The sequence below is a fragment of the Ranitomeya variabilis genome, chromosome 2, assembly GCF_051348905.1.
Source record: "Ranitomeya variabilis isolate aRanVar5 chromosome 2, aRanVar5.hap1, whole genome shotgun sequence".
Lineage (NCBI taxonomy): Eukaryota > Metazoa > Chordata > Amphibia > Anura > Dendrobatidae > Ranitomeya > Ranitomeya variabilis.
Window position 1 is genome coordinate 1,042,309,448 of NC_135233.1, and position 22,050 is coordinate 1,042,331,497.

At 42.9% G+C, this 22,050-nt stretch overlaps 1 protein-coding gene across 1 annotated transcript in view; it reads right to left on the reverse strand.

Moving 5' to 3' along the window:
* Positions 1-22,050, reverse strand: part of NTSR2 (neurotensin receptor 2) — a 71,934-nt gene that overhangs the window by 33,527 nt on the left and 16,357 nt on the right. Inside the window, exon 2 of the mRNA XM_077291441.1 lies at positions 18,771-19,053. Coding sequence (XP_077147556.1) covers positions 18,771-19,053 — 283 coding nt within the window. The remainder of the gene's footprint in view (positions 1-18,770; positions 19,054-22,050) is intronic.

Consider the following 22,050-nt stretch of genomic DNA (forward strand, 5'->3'; position numbering starts at 1 on the left):
TACTAGATGGTCTGTAAGAGTAACCCACTACCCTGAGCATGACCACCAGCACTTTACTTGTACAGTGATCCTTAGCCAGCATACCACAAGCTGCCCAAATCCTACAGAACTGCTTTTTGATACACATTGTAGAAAGTCTCTACCAATGCAGCTATTATATCTACCAACAGGAATGGAACTGTTATGGACCTGGTGGTTAGGAGCACCAGAAATGACCTGATGGTTAAAATGGAAAAACCTGGGACAAGCTCTGAGGAAGTGGTAACTCTACTGACCGCAATCCCTAATCCTATCACACACACTAGAAATAGCCGTGGAGCGTACCTAACTCTCCCTAGACGCCTCTTCACAGCCTAAGAGCTAACTACCCCTAAAGATAGAAATAGAAGCCTACCTTGCCTCAGAGAAATTCACCAAAGTAAAGGTAGCCCCCCACATTGACTGTGAGTTAAGAGGAAGTAACAAACACAGGAATGAAACAGATTTTAGCAAAGGAGGCCGAATCTTCTCTAGACAGACAGAGGATAGGAAAGGGAACTATGCGGTCAGTATTAAAAACTACAAAAACCACGCAGAGTGTGCAAAAAGACCTCCACACCGACTCACGGTGTGGAGGTGCAGCTCTGCACCCCCAGAGCTTCCAGCTAGCAAGGAAATATCATAATAGCAGGCTGGACTGAAACATAGCAAGTACTAAGAAATATATTCAAAAACCAATGAACAGCAAATGAACTAGCGAGGACTTCTGCTGGAGTAGACAGGTCATCTGAGAAATCCAAGAGAGATCTGAACCAGTACTGAGACATTGACAGCTGGCATGAACTAACGACCTGGGCAGAATTAAATAGGGAAGCCAGAAGCAGCAATAAACGAGGGCAGCTGAGAAAGCCAACTTCAAAGATCAGCACTTCCACTTAAAGCCACCAGAGGGTGTCCAAGGACAGAACTCACCAAAGTACCATTCACGACCACAGGAGGGAGCCCGAGAACGGAATTCACAACATGGAACTCTCGTTGGACCCGATACACAAGGTCACGATGGGAGAGCCTCAAGATGTTGTGTGCAATGGCATCTGAAGGTGAAAAGGACCCAGGTGCCGCAAATATATACTTTTCTTTCTTTTGGTCTGAAGTTTGATTCATTTTTTGTTTTATTTTCAATTAATTTAAAGAGTGTATAAATGTAGAGGTCTGTTCTGGGGTCAGAATGATTTTGGAGGTTTGATTTATGGTATGAATTTGTTATTCTATTGTAGCTACTCACTCGGAACAACAGATAAATCTAAATACTGAAACTGACCCTGTGTGTGCTGAAAAAAGGAAAGATCTCAGAGTGAGTAAAATAAACCATCAAATAAAAAATAAGGTATAGTGAGCACTGTTAGAAAATGTGCACCTACCTCCTAAAAGGAAACAAGATAGGTGCAGAGCAAAGTATAGAAACAGCAAAGAGATAAACTCTAGCTGGAATTTCAGTAACTATAACTAGCTTTAAGCTACAGCAGAATGGCTGAAGATCCACAAGAAGCTGTCATCAACAGGAAATGCACTAAGGGGAAAGAATATAAAGCCGCACATGAAAGGTGATAGGGCAGACAAATGAAAACACCTGTATTAGGATAAACAAGCTAGAATAAGAGAACCTATACACCCGGAGAAAAGCTATGTCTGCTGTTGCTCGGCCAGCAGAGAAGCTGACCACAGAACACAGTCTCAAGTGTTTGAACCCAGAGGATTGGCCTTGATTGTGAATTATATTAGACGTCTGATCTGGGTCTCCTGGTGTGGAGTGTAAATTAATCTGGAGGTTTGGTCTAAGGTCTAAATTAATTTAGAGATTTGATGTCATATTCGAGTAATTTTAAAGGTCTGATTTGGTGTCTAAATTATCTTGAGAAGTCTAATTTGAGGAACCAAATGATTTCATATGTCCCATCTGGCATCTGAATGATTTTGGAGGTCTAATTTGACGTTCAAACTATTTTGAAGGTTTGGTCTGGGGTCTGAATTTGTTTAGAGGTCTGATTTGAGTCCTAATTCATTTAGAGGTTTCATTTTCTTCATTTTCCAACCGATAAATAACAATATTGTTCTGTCTCCGCCATCTAATTTGTTGCCTCCAATTATTTGTTTGCATAATCGCAGTTTCTCAGTATACAGTATTGATATATTCATGCCTTTATTCATCTGTAGTGCTTTGGCTCCCTCTAGTGGTCAGAGATATGTTGACTGTTCTATTTTTCTGCTATGTATTTTTTATGTCTGATCCTCCTTTGCAATGCATTATGGTAGCTCAGCCCACATTTCCCTCCAGTTTTCATTCACTTCCTCTAGTTTGCCTTCCAGGGAAGACGCTTACACTTCATTCCCCTTGCGATTGCATTGCCGGTATGTCTTTATGTTTTTTCTCTAGATATTTCTGCTCTATATTAGCCGAGCTTAACCAGTTGCACTCCTAGTTCAGTTACTAGCCTTCTAAATGTAATGCATAATGTTTATCATGTGTAGTATGTATCGTTCTATACCATGTACTGATTCCATGTATATCATTGTTCACAGTTTCACCGCATCAATATACCACTACGTTTAATAAAGCACAGACTCAACCACAGTCTCGTTATTGGACCTGGTATAGCGGTTTAGCTGACTGGATAGCTACAATGAGCCTGCCTCATTTAGTGAGGACAGAATAGTGAAACGGCAGCCATCCAACTAGTGGGATTCAAGTCACCGGCTACTCAGAGACTAAATACAGCTATAGCAATCTCTGCACAGCCAAGCACTTTCCCAAGACACCATGTCTCACAAATCGCATAGAACAAGATCTGTTACTTCCGTTTCCTCAAAGACAACATCCATCACCAGCGCGGTTGCCATTGCCCGCGCAAATGCTGAAGCCGCCAAAATACGAGCGAGCTTTGCTGACCAAGAGATGCAACTTAAATTAGAAAAAGCACGCCTAGATGATGAAGAGAGAAGGTCACGCTTAGAGAGAGCACGCATAGATCATGAGAGAGCCGATCAAGAGAGAAGGATGCAGTTAGAAAAGGCACGTGTGGATGCCGCCTTAGAAAGCCTAGCAGCAAAAAGGGAAGCTGCCGCAGCCCTCGCTGAAGCGGAATCGCTAGAAGCCGCGCAAAGCCCCAAGCTGCATAGCCAAAGCAGTACGTCAAGTCTGGAGTTTCCACTACAAGACACACCACAACGCACATCTCAGTATGTTAATGAACTTCCTGATCCAAACTATAACCCTGAACCAGCACCAGAACGAGAATACGACGTCTCCAGCGAAGTGAGCGAGAGTCACCACGAGGCTCAGCTCCAGGACAGAAACAAACTCGAAAACGTGAGACAAAACGACTCTGCTAATGACTACCTTGCCCCTCACCAGGTAACCAACGTGGATCACCCTGCTGACACACCGTACGTCAGACCGAAGCAATACGACACCGGCTGGCGCCACCCTGAGGACACTAACAGGTATGAACGCACCTCACATCACTATCAGGGCGATCCATCACCAGTGTACTCCACCGACAACCGGTTCACAACAGAATTTGCCAAGTTCTTCACACGACGTGAACTGGTTGCCAAGGGACTCATGAAATTCACTGACCAAGCTGAAGGTTACAGAGCTTGGAAAGCTTCCTTCCAAAATGTCATTAGAGACTTGGGGCTACAACACAGGGAAGAGATAGACCTGTTAGTCAAATACCTGGGAGGAGAGTCAGTCAAACACGCAGTAAGGATCAGAGACATTAATATAAACTGCCCTGAGACCGGCCTCAAAGAGATCTGGAAGAGGCTGGATGAGTGTTACGGCTCAGCAGAAGTAATAGAAAGAGCCTTGTTCAAAAGAATCGATGACTTTCCTAAAATTTCTAACAAAGGTCTCCAGAAACTTAGAGAGCTAAGCGACCTACTAAAGGAAGTCCAAGTTGCCAAATACGAGGACGACCTACAGGGACTTGCATTTCTCGACACAGCCAGAGGTGTTAACCCTATAGTCCAGAAGTTGCCCTACAATCTACAGGAGAGGTGGCTCACACATGGTTCCACGTACAAATACAAACACAGTGTTCCATTTCCCCCCTTCTCCGTTTTTGTAGACTTTATACACCAACAAGCGAGAATTAGAAACGATCCCAGCTTTGACTTTGCAATGCCATATGCCACACCGTCACCACCTGCAAATCCACGCAGAACATCTGTGGCAGTACACAAGACTTATGTTTCTTCTCCAGGTTCTAATTACAGGTCTGCTGGCTGCTCCCAATCAGAGACAAAGGTGCAGGACCCTGACAAGCAGTGCCCACTTCATCAGAAGCCTCATCCTCTCCTGAAATGCAGAGCCTTCAGAGGAAAATCTATGCCAGACCGCAGAAGCTTCCTGAAAGAGAACGGTATCTGCTACAAGTGCTGCTCGTCCACAACTCATCTCGCCAAGGACTGCAAGGTCAGTGTAAAATGCACAGAATGTGGCACCACAGACCATAACACTGCTCTACACCCAGGCCCAGCTCCATGGAGTGCACAAAACACGCCAGCTGACAGTGAGCATGGCGGGGAGGAAAGGAACACTGATACAGCTACGCCAGAGATCACTTCACAATGTACCGAGGTCTGCAAAGGGACAATAGACAGTAGGTCCTGTTCAAAAATATGCCTTGTCAGAGTATACCCAAAAGGCCATAGAGACCAGGCTGTAAGACTGTATGCTATCTTGGATGATCAAAGTAATCGATCCTTGGCTAGATCAACTTTCTTTGACCTATTCAACATCAAAGGGCCAAGCACTCCCTACTCATTAAAGACATGTGCAGGTACTGTGACAACAGCAGGCAGGAAAGCTACAGACTACCAAATCGAGTCATTAGACGGACAATTCTGCCTACCACTACCTACGATCATCGAATGTAACCAGATCCCAGACAACAGATCTGAAATCCCTACGCCAGATGTAGCAATCCATCACGCTCACTTAAAGCAAATAGCACACCTTATACCAGAACTCGACCATCAGGCCCAGATAATTCTGCTGTTGGGGAGAGATATCCTTCAGGTTCATAAAGTGAGACGTCATATCAATGGACTCCACAATGCTCCCTATGCCCAAAAGCTAGACCTAGGATGGGTCATAATTGGCAACGTATGCTTGGGACACATGCACGCCCCATCTTCTGTGACAAGCATGCTGGCAAATACATTGGAGAAAGGACGACCATCTCTGTTTCAACCTTGTAACAATGAGTTCCATGTCAGGGAACTGCCACACAGCATCCAACTGCCCAATCATTTAATAGACTTTACTCACGACAGCAGTATAGTGTCGGGAAGCTATGAGGATCAGTTAGGGTGCACAGTCTTCCAGAGAACTAAACAGGACAACCAAGTGGCAATGTCGGTAGAGGACAAGTTGTTCTTAGAGGTAATGGACAAGGGACTCGTTAAAGATGAGACCAACAGCTGGGTCGCACCTCTTCCCTTCAAAACCCACAGACCACGTCTACCGAACAACAAAAATCAGGCATTACAACGTTTCTCCTCTCTCAAACGTAATCTGCAAAAGAAACCAGAGATGAAAGATCACTTTTTCTCCTTCATGTCAAAGATTTTTGAAAACTGTCACGCAGAACTAGCTCCCACTCTCAAAGACTCTGAAGAATGCTGGTTCCTACCCATGTTCGGAGTATACCACCCTAAGAAACCAGGCCAGATTAGAGTCGTGTTCGATTCCAGTGCCAAATTTAATGATGTCTCCCTAAATGACGTTCTACTAACAGGACCAGACCTCAATAACAAACTGCTGGGAGTACTTATGCGCTTCCGTAAGGATTCCATTGCCTTCATCGCTGACATCCAGCAAATGTTCCATTGTTTCCTTGTGAGAGAGAGAGACAGGAACTTCCTAAGATTCTTCTGGTACAGAGACAATGATCCTACTAAAGAAGTCACAGAGTACCGCATGAGAGTGCACATCTTCGGCAACAGTCCTTCCCCTGCCGTCGCCATTTACGGACTCAAAAGGTCAGCTCAGGAAGGAGAAGCAGAATACGGAGAAGATGTCAGACAATTCATAGAAAAGGACTTTTATGTCGACGACTGTCTCAAAGCAATGCCTTCAATTGAGACTGCCATCAGTCTTCTCAGGAGAGCCCAGGACATGCTTGCCTGCTCGAACCTTAGGCTTCATAAAATAGCCTCAAACAGCCAAGAACTCATGGAAGCATTCCCTTCTCAGGACCTATGTAATGGTCTCAGAGACCTGGACCTGGGGTCAGACCCCGCACCAATGCAACGCAGCCTTGGGCTTCTCTGGAATCTACAGTCAGACACTTTCACCTTTCAGGTCAACCAGGAAGAAAGGCCTTTCACACGTAGAGGCGTCCTGTCTACCATCAACAGTCTGTACGATCCCTTGGGTTTCGCAGCTCCTGTTACTATACAAGGCAAGGCCCTACTAAGAGACTTAACTAGGGAAACATCTGACTGGGATGCACCTCTGCCACCTGATAAGAGGATCCAGTGGGAAGAGTGGAAGAACTCGTTAGCGGCACTCTCCAACCTGAATGTGCCAAGACCATACGCCCCTGTGCCATCTACTGAAATACAAAGCCAAAGACTGTACGTATTTGCAGATGCTTCTGTCAAAGCGATTGCCGCTGTTGCCTACCTGAGAACTTTAGATTCCAAATGTCAGTGCCACATTGGTTTCATTATGGGAAAGGCCAAACTCGCACCACAACCAGAGCACACTATACCCAGGTTAGAGCTTTGTGCCGCAGTCCTAGCCATTGAGTTAGCAGAGTTCATCACATCCGAAATGGATATCGACCTGACACAGGCCAAGTTCTACACGGACAGCAAAGTAGTCCTGGGATATATCCACAACGAAACCAGGCGATTCTACGTTTATGTCAATAACAGAGTGCTACGAATCAGGAGATCAGTTCATCCAAAGCAGTGGCATTACATACCCACAGACCAGAATCCTGCAGATCATGCAACTAGAGCAGTTGACGCAAGTCGACTAGGAAGCACAACGTGGCTGTCAGGACCAAAATTATTGCACATTGAGGAATGTTTTCCAGACACCTTTGAACTAGTAGGAGAGGACTCAGATGTTGAAATCCGCCCTCAGGTGTCTACACTTCATACAATGACCTCTGTCATCCAGCTTGGATCTTGCAGGTTCGACAGATTCTCAAGTTGGAAGTCACTTACTCGAGCTATTACCTGCCTGACTCATATAGCTCGCTCATTCAAGACCACCAGAACTTGTGGCACAGAAAAATGTAAAGGTTGGCATCTTTGTAAAAATACCTATGTTACCTCCGACTTAGAGTTCTCTAGAAATCACATCATCCTCACTGTTCAAAGAGAATCCTACTTTGCAGAAATCCAATGTCTTATCAACAAAGCTCCAATACCAGTGAGCAGCGTATTGAGAAAACTCGACCCATTCATCGACAACAGTGGCCTACTGAGAGTAGGAGGCCGACTCAAAGAAGCTGAGATGGGGTTTGTGGAGAAATTCCCTCTTATACTTCCTGGAAAATGTCATGTTGCCTACCTAATCGTACAACATTACCACAATCTGGTCAAGCGCCAATGGAGACAGGTACAAAGTCTTGCAAATACTTTCTGGGACAGGTGGCGCAAACAATATTTGTCTACTCTGCAGCCACGTACGAAGTGGCAATCTACTAAACCTAATCTGAACGTAGGTGACCTTGTTCTTGTGAAGGACTGTCAAATTCACCGGAACCAGTGGCCACTTGGTCTAGTTACCGCAACGTTCCCCAGCAAGGATGGCAATGTCCGCAAAGTTGAACTAAGGATGACCAAAGGGAATGAACCTAAGACATTTTCCAGACCGGTATCTGAACTGGTCCTATTGTTGCCTTCGTGTTGTGAATTTGGATTCTGGGCTCCCCCGGTGGCCGCTTGTGGAATTGGACTTGTCATCCTCTTTCCTGTTTCACCTGATTCCATCAGTAGTGGGTGTCGCTATTTAAGCTCATTTCTCTGGTGGTTTCTTGCCGGTCATCAATGTTATCTGATGCCTCTCAGTGCTTGTTCCTGCTTCTAGACAACTACTGATAAGTTGGACTTTTGTCCATGTTTTGTTTTGCCTATTTGTTCCAGTTCGCAGCTGAAGTTTTGTTACTGTGTCTGGAAAGCTCTCGTCGATCAGGGATTGCTACTCTGGCGTTATGAGTTAATGCCAGAGTTTAAGGTAATCTCTGGATGGTGTTTTGTTAGTATTTTTCTGCTGACCATGAAAGTATACTATCTGTCTTCTGCTATCTAGTAAGCGGACCTCAAATTTGCTAAGACTATTTTCCTGCTGCGTTTGTTGTTTCATCTGAACTCACCGTCATTATATGTGGGGGGCTACTGTCTTCTTTGGAATATTTCTCTAGAGGTGAGCCAGGTCTTATATTTCCCTCTGCGAGCTATTTAGGTCTTAGGCCAGAGCTGGGCATCTAGCTATAAATAGGAAATGCTACCTGGCTATTTCTAGTTGCGCGGCAGGCTTAGTTCATGGTCAGTATAGTTCCATCTTCCGAGAGCTTGTCCCTCTATAGGCTTGCTATGATCTCTGCCTGCAGAGATCATGACAGTTTGACCGGCCCACTAAAGTGTTAAAGACCCAGGTTGAGAAAGGAGAGTTATAAGAAGTCTGCTGGAATTTTTTTTTTTTTTTTCCTCCAGTCTGCCTTGCTGCAGTCTTTTTTCTCTCTCTCCTCCTAATCTCTGTATGCTCTGTGTGCACCTGACAATAATGGATCTCCAGAGTGTAACTGCGGGTTTGAATAATCTCATCACGAAAGTACAAAATTTACAAGATTTTGTAGTACATGCTCCGGTATCTGAGCCGGGAATTCCTTTGCCGGAGTTCTTCACAGGGAATAGAGCTAGCTTCCAGAATTTCCGAAATAATTGTAAGCTTTATTTGTCCCTGAAGTCTCGTTCAGCTGGAGACCCTGCTCAGCAGGTTAGGATTGTGATTTCCTTGCTCAGGGGTGACCCTCAAGATTGGGCCTTCTCATTGCCAGCAGGGGATCCTGCGTTACGCGATGTGGATGCGTTTTTTCTGGCCTTGGGCTTGCTTTATGAGGAACCTCATTTGGAACTTCAGGCAGAAAAAACTTTGATGGCACTATCTCAGGGGCAAGACGAAGCTGAAGTTTTCTGCCAAAAATTCCGTAAATGGTCTGTGCTTACTCAGTGGAATGAGTGCGCCTTGGCGGCAACTTTCAGAGAAGGTCTCTCTGATGCCGTTAAGGATGTTATGGTGGGGTTCCCTTTGCCTGCAGGTCTGAATGAGTCCATGACAATGGCTATTCAGATTGATAGGCGTCTGCGGGAGCGCAAACCGATGCACCATCTGGCGGTGTCTATGGAAAAGACGCCAGAAAGTATGCAGTGTGATAGAATTCTGTCCAGGAGTGAGCGACAGAATTTTAGACGGAAGAATGGATTGTGTTTCTATTGTGGGGATTCTACTCATGTTATATCGGCATGCTCTAGGCGTACAAAGAAGCTTGATAAGTCTGTTTCCATTGGCACCATTCAGTCTAAGTTTATTTTGTCTGTAACCCTGATTTGCTCTTTGTCATCCATTGCCACGGACGCCTATGTTGACTCTGGCGCCGCTCTGAGTCTTATGGATTGGTCCTTTGCCAATCGTTGTGGTTTTGATTTAGAGCCTTTGGAGACTCTTATTCCTCTGAAGGGGATTGACTCCACCCCATTGGCTAATAATAAACCACAATACTGGACACAAGTAACCATGCGTATCAATCCGGATCACCAGGAGATTATTCGTTTCCTGGTGCTGTATAATTTACATGACGATTTGGTACTGGGATTGCCATGGTTGCAGTCTCACAACCCAGTCTTGGACTGGAGAGCTATGTCTGTGTTGAGCTGGGGATGTAAGGGTATTCATGGGGACGTACCTTTGGTTTCTATTTCGTCGTCCATTCCCTCTGAAGTCCCTGAGTTCCTCTCTGATTATCAAGACGTCTTTGACGAACCCAAGCTTGGGTCGTTACCTCCGCACCGTGAGTGCGATTGTGCCATAGATTTGATACCGGGTTGTAAATATCCAAAGGGTCGTTTGTTTAATTTGTCTGTGCCGGAACATGCTGCTATGCGGGAATATATAAAGGAGTCTTTGGAAAAGGGACATATTCGTCCATCTTCTTCTCCCTTGGGAGCTGGGTTTTTCTTTGTCTCAAAAAAAGACGGCTCTTTGAGACCATGTATTGATTATCGGCTTCTGAATAAGATCACTGTTAAGTATCAATACCCATTGCCATTGCTTACTGATTTGTTTGCTCGTATAGAGGGTGCTAAGTGGTTCTCTAAAATTGATCTTCGTGGGGCGTATAATTTGGTGCGGATCAGGCAGGGGGATGAGTGGAAGACCGCATTTAATACGCCCGAGGGCCACTTTGAGTATTTGGTCATGCCTTTTGGTCTTTCTAATGCCCCTTCAGTTTTCCAGTCTTTTATGCATGATATTTTCCGCGATTTTCTGGATAAATTTATGATAATATATCTGGATGATATTCTGATTTTTTCTGATGACTGGGACTCTCATGTCCAGCAGGTCAGGAGAGTTTTTCAGGTTCTGCGGTCTAATTCTTTATGTGTGAAGGGGTCTAAGTGCGTTTTTGGGGTCCAGAAAATTTCCTTTTTGGGGTATATTTTTTCTCCCTCTTCCATTGAGATGGATCCCGTCAAGGTGCAAGCTATTTGTGACTGGACTCAGCCCTCCTCTCTTAAGGGTCTTCAGAGATTTTTGGGCTTTGCCAACTTTTACCGCCGATTTATTGCTGGTTTTTCGGATGTCGTTAAACCACTGACTGATTTGACCAGACAAGGCGCTGATGTTGCTAATTGGTCCCCTCATGCTGTAGAGGCCTTTCAGGAGCTTAAGCGCCGTTTTGCCTCTGCCCCTGTGTTGCGTCAGCCTGATGTGAATCTGCCTTTTCAGGTTGAGGTTGACGCTTCGGAGATCGGAGCTGGGGCAGTGTTGTCGCAGAGAGGTTCCGACTGCTCCGTCATTAGGCCTTGTGCCTTCTTTTCTCGCAAATTTTCGCCCGCAGAGCGGAATTATGATGTTGGGAATCGGGAGCTTTTGGCCATGAAGTGGGCGTTTGAGGAGTGGCGCCATTGGCTCGAGGGGGCTAGGCATCAGGTGGTGGTATTGACTGACCACAAAAATTTGATTTATCTTGAGACTGCCAGACGCCTGAATCCTAGACAGGCGCGCTGGTCTTTATTTTTTTCTCGCTTTAATTTTGTGGTGTCATACCTACCGGGTTCTAAGAATGTTAAGGCAGATGCCCTTTCTAGGAGTTTTGACCCGGACTCTCCTGGTAATTCTGAACCCACAGGTATCCTTAGGGAGGGAGTAATTTTGTCGGCCGTTTCTCCTGATCTGCGGCGGTCCTTGCAAGAGTTTCAGGCGGATAGACCGGATCGTTGTCCGCCTGATAGACTGTTTGTTCCGGATGATTGGACCAGCAGAGTCATCTCTGAGGTACATTCTTCTGCATTGGCAGGTCATCCCGGAATTTTTGGTACCAGGGATTTGGTGGCAAGATCCTTCTGGTGGCCTTCTCTGTCACGAGATGTGCGAGTCTTTGTGCAGTCATGTGACGTTTGTGCTCGGGCCAAGTCTTGTAGTTCTCGGGCTAGCGGACTGCTGTTGCCCTTGCCTATTCCTAAGAGGCCTTGGACACACATCTCGATGGATTTTATTTCAGATCTGCCTGTTTCCCAGAAGATGTCTGTCATCTGGGTGGTCTGTGACCGTTTCTCTAAAATGGTCCATTTGGTTCCTCTGCCCAAGTTGCCTTCTTCTTCTGAGTTGGTTCCTCTGTTTTTTCAGAATGTTGTCCGATTGCACGGTATTCCTGAGAATATTGTTTCTGACAGAGGTACCCAATTTGTGTCTAGATTTTGGCGGGCATTCTGTGCTAGGATGGGCATAGATTTGTCTTTTTCATCTGCTTTTCACCCTCAGACTAATGGCCAGACCGAGCGGACTAATCAGACCCTTGAGACATATCTGAGGTGTTTTGTCTCTGCTGACCAGGATGATTGGGTTGCTTTTTTGCCATTGGCAGAGTTCGCCCTCAATAATCGGGCCAGTTCTTCCACCTTGGTGTCCCCGTTTTTCTGTAATTCGGGGTTTCACCCTCGATTTTCCTCCGGTCAGGTGGAATCCTCGGATTGTCCTGGAGTGGATGCGGTGGTGGAGAGATTGCATCACATCTGGGGGCAGGTTATGGACAATTTGAAGTTGTCACAGGAGAAGACTCAGCGTTTTGCCAACCGTCATCGTCGTGTTGGTTCTCGGCTTTGTGTTGGAGATTTAGTGTGGTTGTCTTCTCGTTTTGTCCCTATGAGGGTCTCTTCTCCTAAGTTTAAACCTCGGTTCATCGGCCCTTATAGAATATTGGAGATTCTTAATCCTGTTTCTTTCCGTTTGGACCTCCCTGCGTCCTTTTCCATTCATAACGTTTTTCATCGGTCGTTATTGCGCAGGTATGAGGTACCTGTTGTACCTTCTCTTGAGCCTCCTGCTCCGGTGTTGGTTGAGGGTGAGTTGGAGTACGTTGTGGAGAAAATTTTGGACTCTCGTGTTTCCAGACGGAAACTCCAGTATCTGGTCAACTGGAAGGGTTACGGCCAGGAGGATAATTCTTGGGTCAATGCATCTGATGTTCATGCTTCTGATCTTGTTCGTGCCTTCCATAGGGCTCATCCTGGTCGCCCTGGTGGATCTGGTGAGGGTTCGGTGCCCCCTCCTTGAGGGGGGGGTACTGTTGTGAATTTGGATTCTGGGCTCCCCCGGTGGCCGCTTGTGGAATTGGACTTGTCATCCTCTTTCCTGTTTCACCTGATTCCATCAGTAGTGGGTGTCGCTATTTAAGCTCATTTCTCTGGTGGTTTCTTGCCGGTCATCAATGTTATCTGATGCCTCTCAGTGCTTGTTCCTGCTTCTAGACAACTACTGATAAGTTGGACTTTTGTCCATGTTTTGTTTTGCCTATTTGTTCCAGTTCGCAGCTGAAGTTTTGTTACTGTGTCTGGAAAGCTCTCGTCGATCAGGGATTGCTACTCTGGCGTTATGAGTTAATGCCAGAGTTTAAGGTAATCTCTGGATGGTGTTTTGTTAGTATTTTTCTGCTGACCATGAAAGTATACTATCTGTCTTCTGCTATCTAGTAAGCGGACCTCAAATTTGCTAAGACTATTTTCCTGCTGCGTTTGTTGTTTCATCTGAACTCACCGTCATTATATGTGGGGGGCTACTGTCTTCTTTGGAATATTTCTCTAGAGGTGAGCCAGGTCTTATATTTCCCTCTGCGAGCTATTTAGGTCTTAGGCCAGAGCTGGGCATCTAGCTATAAATAGGAAATGCTACCTGGCTATTTCTAGTTGCGCGGCAGGCTTAGTTCATGGTCAGTATAGTTCCATCTTCCGAGAGCTTGTCCCTCTATAGGCTTGCTATGATCTCTGCCTGCAGAGATCATGACACCTTCGGAAGAAAGGAGTAGTGACATCCGTTGATGTCAGACGGGGAGTGTTCTGTCTCCGCCATCTAATTTGTTGCCTCCAATTATTTGTTTGCATAATCGCAGTTTCTCAGTATACAGTATTGATATATTCATGCCTTTATTCATCTGTAGTGCTTTGGCTCCCTCTAGTGGTCAGAGATATGTTGACTGTTCTATTTTTCTGCTATGTATTTTTTATGTCTGATCCTCCTTTGCAATGCATTATGGTAGCTCAGCCCACATTTCCCTCCAGTTTTCATTCACTTCCTCTAGTTTGCCTTCCAGGGAAGACGCTTACACTTCATTCCCCTTGCGATTGCATTGCCGGTATGTCTTTATGTTTTTTCTCTAGATATTTCTGCTCTATATTAGCCGAGCTTAACCAGTTGCACTCCTAGTTCAGTTACTAGCCTTCTAAATGTAATGCATAATGTTTATCATGTGTAGTATGTATCGTTCTATACCATGTACTGATTCCATGTATATCATTGTTCACAGTTTCACCGCATCAATATACCACTACGTTTAATAAAGCACAGACTCAACCACAGTCTCGTTATTGGACCTGGTATAGCGGTTTAGCTGACTGGATAGCTACAATGAGCCTGCCTCATTTAGTGAGGACAGAACAAATATATATATATTTTTTTCGAAAATCTCTAATAATGAATCTTGATCTAAACTGTTTTACAAGTTTAGCAAAAGGCAGAGAAGTTCTTAGAAAGATATATATTTTTGTGCATTTCTTGGTTGACACATGTTTAATCACATCTCATTCATTCATGCATTTATTCATACCAACTTAATCAAATCACTATGTCTTCTCCCTCAGATGTGGCCTTTGTTCATACTGAACACAATATACTGTAATCATTATAGAAATAATAATCCTGGTGTCACATACAATTCATTACACTGGCATTATGTTAAGCTATAAATGATTTAATTTGCTCATACTGTATATTGGATGCAATTATATTAAAAGGACCCTGGTACAATATGTACAACTGGAGGGTGATACTGGGGCACATCATGAGGGGCTTCAACAAGCCTCTCTGCCTTGGTCAAGCGATTATGATGTAGACATAGAGCAGTGAACTATGACTTTGAATTTGGACAAGTGAAAGCCTATTTATTATCACTCACATTTGTATCTTGAGAACACCGATTCTGTTAATAACGTAGCAGACAAGGCAGCCCATGACCAGACAGGCCCTTCTGCCATTTACCAGAATTTCCAGATGGCCAGTCTGGCCCTGCTCATCGCTACTCCTTATTGTACTCTTTACAATGTGTCAGATGAGGATGTACAGCAACCATATAATTTGATATCACCTTTTCCCAAGTTGGAGGTGGCTACGTGTACTGGGTGATCCCAGTTGAAGGGACGCACTAAGGCAAACACATCAATGCTTTATCTGTGTGCTGAGATGGAAAGCATGATGAGATCCAGAAAAAAAACTCTTGAAATGCTGGATGCTTAGTCACATGCTTAGTACAAATTTTCAGAAATCTTGGATTTAAGGGTCATCCTGAACAGATGGCCTCTTCTCAGATAAAAGACATCCTGTAGGCTCTGCTCACGTTGATCCATTGTGTGTAGAGATGGACGAACACGAACAGTAAAGTTCTGGGTCTGTACCGAACACCTACTGTTCGGGCAAGGACCCCGAACACTGACTTCTCCAGGAATTCCGTGTTTCTACTCTGGTTCAGCATCCCGAACATCTGGTGTTTCCCATGCTGTCATCTGCATGACAGCGAGAGAAACACCGGCGGCTCTGATTGGCAGTAAGATTATTCCCGACGGTCAGAGTGCCAGCAGCTGTGACTGGCAGGAAAAGGTTAACCTCCAGTCACAGAGGTGTTGACTGATGTAAGTACAATTTCCATCAACTTACACCTGCTGTCGCTAATAACAGCAAGAGCAGGTGCTGCAGATGGGAGTATTCATCAGCCGGTGACTGCACGATAAATACTTTTAAAAAATGACGTGGGGGTCTGTTCTATTTTTGAAAATCAGCATAGCAAAACTGACAGCCGCAGGCTGCAACCCTCAGCAGTAAACTTTATTTTGGCTGGTTATCAAGAATAGGTGGGTCCCTATGCCATTTTTTTTAGTTATTTAAATAAATAATTAAAATAATGGCGTGAGGTCTCCCACATTTTTGACAACCAGCTAAGCTAAAGCAGACAGCTGGGACTGGTACTCACAGGATGGTAAGGGGTCATGGATATTGGCCCTTTCAGCCTAAAAATAGCAACCCGCAACGCCCGCAAAATGGTGCATCTCTTAGATGCGCCAATTCTGGTGCTTTCCCCAGCTCTTCCCACTTACCATGGTGCGGCTGAAAGTGGGGTTAATATTTGTGATGTTGATGTCACTTTTGAATTGTATAATTAAAAAAACAGTGTGACCCCTCTATTCTTGATAACCAGCCATGATAAAGCTGACAGCTGAGGGTTGCAGCCCGCATCTGTCAGTTTTGCCATGTTTGTTATCAAAAATAGAACAGACCCCACTTCATTTTTTTAAAGAAAGTATTTTAGTGCAGGTTCCAGCTGATGAATACTCCCCATCAGTGGCGCCTGCTCTCACTGCTATTAGCGACAGCAGGGGTTGATGGGTGTAATACTCACTTTAGCCAACACCTCTGTGACCAGAGGTAAACTTTTTACCCCCGGTGACAGCTGCTGGCTCACGCTGTTATCTGTGTGGGTACCACAGCTCTCTGTCTGCCAGTAATAATCTTTCTGCAGATCAGAGGCACTGTTTACCGCACTGTCATGCACATGACAGCATGGCAAACAAAGGATGTTTTTGGCCCCCCATTCATCTGAATGGGGTTTGGCATCGAGGTACTGTTCTGGTACCTGAACCAAATATTTTTTAAATGTTCAGACGAACCCAAACATTCAGGGGTTTGCCCATCACTAATCGTGTGTAGACTTCATTTTCCAAGTAGTGGCACAGTTCTACAGAAGTCTACTTTTTCTAAAGAAGTTTTTAGACCATCAACTATGCAGTCCTTTCTTATATGGGTTTTCATGAATCGTCAATCTTTAGGGTTAATCTTGAATCATGAAACTTCAGGAGCACAAAACTTCATGGCCCCCCAGCTTCCTTCTTTCAAGGGGCTTGTGTACTCCTTAATGATTGACAGAGCTGGTGGTATAACTAATCCATGAGCCCATGCTGTATACTTTGAGATGCTGCAAGCAGAGGAAGCTTTGCATCTGTTGCATCAGGGGACAGGGGCACGGATCCAGAGATCTTACTAGATTCAGAGCAACATTTACAAGCTGTATAGCAAAGAACTTGCAAAGGCACCCTTCTTGTCTAAGAGATTGGCCTCCGCTGGTAGACTGCAAAAGTGGACAGTAACCTTAGCAATGAGCAGTACACTGTAAAATTATATTTCCTTCAGTTCTTGAGAATGGAGAGATTTTTTTTTATAAAAACAAATTTGATTAATTATGCAATAAATACAAAATAACAAGATGGAGACCTTTAAAAACATAAATACCAAGTTGCATGAACACATACTGTACATCCAAGGGAATAACCTTTGTGAGATGAACCCCATTTCCCCTTCTCAGACATGGTCACTGTTATTATATATAGCCAAAAGGTAATCACATACCATAAACAGTAGCACAAAAATTATATACAAATTATAATATATGAAAATATCTAAAAGAAACAAGGTGTTAAAGAACATTAAGGTGTCTCAACATGATAATAAAAATATACAAGTGCCAAGTGATAAAAAAAAAGTCACGGATTAAAGTAAAAAAAAAGCAACAACAACAAAAACCATTAATCATTTTTTAAATAAAGAAAGGATCAATTTCCAGAAGTGCCAAAACAAATCATCCATAAACTCTGGCCACCTCTGGAATATTAGAGGATTTTTAGTAAGAGGTAAATTGCAAAGTGGCTCGTTTTTACAATCTTATAATTAATTATATATAATATACATAATTATATTTAAGATTACATAAGCTAGGACAAAACCTTTACAATTATTCTCAGCTGAGAACTTGTGGTTTATTTCCACCTGGTTATATTGGAGACCTTCCAAAACTGAATGAATATACAAAGAAGATCTAAAAGTGCCACTCGTTTTCATACAGGCTTGTTCCTGAACTTTTCAATCTTTACTCAGATACACACCTCAACCAGTACCATGAAGAGAAAGTCAATGGATGCCTTTCATGAAGAAGTTAGCTACCAAATCAGGACGAAGAGCTAAGGAGACCATTGCTCCACATACCTTTGCTAGGACTTCTATCAAGAGTAGTTTGCAAATTCCCTTTATTCCTGGCAGAAGTCCTCCTCTAAATCCTGAGGAGTCAATATCTCATGTGGACTGAAGGGCACTACCATAGGCGAGGGAATTGGTGTAGTGCATCCAACGGCAAATAACCTGATAGATTTTTTCACATCACCTGGAAGTTGCTTTGATGACATGGAGGAGTATGCTACCATTTTGGAAGACCCTATTCTGCTCTACTGAGTCTGCTTACACCACCATCTGCTGGACTTGTTGGACGTGCTCTATGAGCCGTTGAGTATGATCAGTTTAGTACTTGTTTGGAGCTCAGAAATTAGAAATGTCCATCACATCATCCTTTAATAAAGACCGCCAGCTGGATTACAAGAGGGACAGCCATAGAGGAACAGAGGTTTTTTTGGTAAGCATTATGTGTTTGTGAAGTCATTGCCTATTCATGAAATCACATCGACAATGCCTATAGCTATGTACGTTTGGATTTTTCCCATGTTAGAAGCAAGGTCTTCTCGGATTTAGATGAAAAAAACTATTTTGCCCTATGTATTGACTAAGCATCTAAATATAAAAACATCTGAGAAACTTGTGAGTTTTGATCCAGCTTTTAAAAACTACCATTATATAGCATTTTGTTGGTTTTTCAGTGTAAATGTCTTTTGACAGATGACTTATAGAGTTATATGGTACATGACTAATTTGTGTGAATTAATATTAAAAAGTACATAGGTTCTAGATTATTTTGTGCTTTGCTTCCTGGACAGAAGATTTGCTGCAAGCAAAATAAATTAAGCATACACATTTTCATATTCCGTAAGACGATAATTTATACATTGATAATATGTGTAATTTATGCGTTAATATAACAAAAGAAATGAGCAATTTCCTTAACTGAGCATATAAATGCTGTGCTGTAGAGCCTGGATCCGGTTGGGTTCACTGGACACAGTCAGGTTCTTCTTACCACTTGTTCCTCCAACGCTTATCTTCGTTAGACCGGTGGAAGAGACAGACCTTTGATACTCATGTGCGTCTTTGAAAGCTCTGTTACTCTTGCAAGAAGAGTGCAGCATCAAAGATGAGCGGGAGCGTAACGTCTCAAGTTTATTCACGGTTATGCAGTTTAGTCCTCCAATCAAGGTCACTGGAAGGACAAAGGACATAAATGCATTGACCTGAAAGGGAACAAAAATCATATGTAACTGGTACAACTGCCACAATACAACCAGATAAAGCTGATGTGTAACTGGACACTCCTGGTCAAAATGACTGTTATTGTGAAGCAAGTTGAAGGTGAAATGATCTCTAAAAGGCCTACGTTAAAGATTACACATATTCTTTGTATTTTAGGCAAAAATGTATATATTGAAATTTTTTTTCATTTTAAATGTAACTGGTACAACTGCCGCAATACAACCAGATAAAGCTGATGTGTAACTGGACAGGGTTAACATGATCTTGGCCTTTAGAAAGTCCTCATTATTTTACATGTCAAAATCTAATTATAGAAATAGCTCCATGTATCTTCATAAGTGAGGGATACGGCTAGAAGAATATCCTCACCTTAGAGAGATTTAATGTGTTTTACCAACAGAAACACTGGTCTAGCATTGACAGACGATTCCAAATAATATCCAAATCAAATTGTCCTCTCAGGGCCCTCCACCTACACAACCCTGTCAGACTCTCTAAATAGCATAAAATATTTCTACAACTACACATCACAAAAATGTTCACGGTATTTTCAGGCTTGTTCACATTTGATAGATAATGCAATAAATAGAAAATCTGCAAATTGTATTATTTATAAATTCTGTCTTCTCACCTCTGAGAAATTATTCTAAAGTGCCAGCCTCAATTTGCCTCCCTTCTGTCTAACTTGCTCTTCACTGCCTGTTGTCAAGTGTGATCCATCTCCAGCCGAGAGGCCAAGGTGGATTATGGAGGTGTTTGTGTGTGGTGTTTGGTCTTTGTCTTTCTGCTCCTCTTCTATTGTCAAAACTTTAGTCAAGGATAACAGATAGAATCCAGGCGCAAGCCATTGGACTGTGGCAGGCGAAATACATTTTGGGATTTATCAGAAAGATTCAGTACCTATAGGGCTGCAATATGCTTATGTATTGAAACGGCCCAATGAATCAGGATAGTCCCTGGGCATATTAGTCTGGCATGTGCACCAATTTTTTTTTAACTATTTGCTAGTGATTGGGTCTGCAATACCCTATTTTTCAACAGAAGTACACTTTAAAAACTCTCTGACTTGCTTTTATAATGCCTGCTCAGGGGCTTTATATTTTTGGCTTCAGAATGGTAGCTGCATGTGGCATTATGCCGTCTGATTTCAGTCAATCAATTTTAATGAAAACAACAACAAGCACCCAAAAATAATAAAAAAATAGAAAGTATGCACAACTCTGAAGGACTATATTTTTAACTAACAACAGAAGGCAGAGAGTATATGTGCAGTAAAAATTATATTTTTATTGAATACTAAATGTTTAAAAAAAATGCTTCCACAATGTAATAGACTGCAAGGCCAAATGTTAATAACAGGGAACCCTACTGAATATTAGACCACAGTAATACTTATAGCAAGTCTATATATGTATATAAGATGAGCAGCCATAGACCTTTAGTTGCTAAAGTGCATAGAGTGTAAGGTGCTGCTGTAAAGCGTGCATACACAGTACAAAAGAGAAATAAAGAAAAGGACTTACATAATACTTACATACTCCATTATTCTCTGTCTTACTCATACTCCTTTTCTCCTGTCATCAACATTTGGCATTGCAGCCTCTTACATTATGGAAGCATTTTTTTCATCTTGGTTTTTAACATTTAATATTAAATAAAAATACATTTTTATGGCACATATACTCTCTGCCTTCTGTTGTTAGTTAAAAATCTATTTTAATGGTTACAAATGTGAACAGCTTTTTCAATCACCAAGATCTGAGAACTGCACCCTAAGGAAGCACTCCTATAAAAATTTGTATCCTCTCAACATATTGCAGTAATCATATTATATAGCACTGTGTACTTACAATTGCTCATTTTGCCTTTCTACTCAGTTAATTCTTCTCTTTTCCATTATTTAAAACAGACTAGCTGAATCCTTCTAAGCTCTGTGTACAAACAGAAGGTACTCTTTTCCCTGCATGAGTCATCATTAGAACTACAATTCTACATCACTGCAAAGTCCTTACAAAGGGAGGAGAGCAACATCTGGGTCTGGAGTTGAAGAGTGGGTTGACTCATGGAAAAGAGAAGAATTAAATGGGTAGAAGGGCAAAATGAGCAATTATAAGTACACAGTAATTTATAATATGATGATTACAATATATTAGGAAGATACAAATTTTGATGGGAGGAGGAGGGCTTCTTTAACTGTAATGACCCAAATCCCCTGAAAACATACATTGAAGGTGGCCATTCAATAACTAAAATCAGACATTTAAAAATACTGCCCGAAATGTATAAAAAAAATTAACATTATTTAAAAGTTATATTAAGGACACACGCTTTGGATGTCTTACCAACAGAACCATCCTATTTTGGCAAAGAATACAGGGTTATTATATTTTGGCAAATTGTACAACGCCATTTTCTACAAATGTAATGCAAAAACCCTTGGTATTCAAGTAATACCATTTCTGCTGGAAAGACGACACATGCGGTGGCATCCGCATACATCCGCATGGCCTGCGTACCCAATGTTAAAGATAGGGTATGCAGGATGCATGCAGATGTAGGCGGAGCTGAAGGAAGAGGTGTGGCCGTGGGCGGGGCTTAAAGGAGGAAGAAGGCTACCATCCTGCCGAACATTAGTGTGAAACTAGCCTAAGAGGAATTTTTACTTTTGCTATTTTTACCAAGCAAGAGTTTTATTGTGCTTTTCGATCAGCTCTGGAGGAATGCGCTAATGGGACCCCCAAACTATTTATATGCCTCTGTAGCTTTTTCAAAGACAAGTCCAGCAATATCTTTACATGACCAGTCCGTTTCTACATTACTGAGAAATGAACATTTTAATTGATATGCAAATGAAGCTGAAGAGACACTTGTAGAGATGATGCCTCTGTCACTGCAGCTCTATTCCCCACCAAGAGCACCCTCCTCTTTTCCTGCTTGACTGATGACTCTTTTTCCTATAATAACACTTGATAGAGACT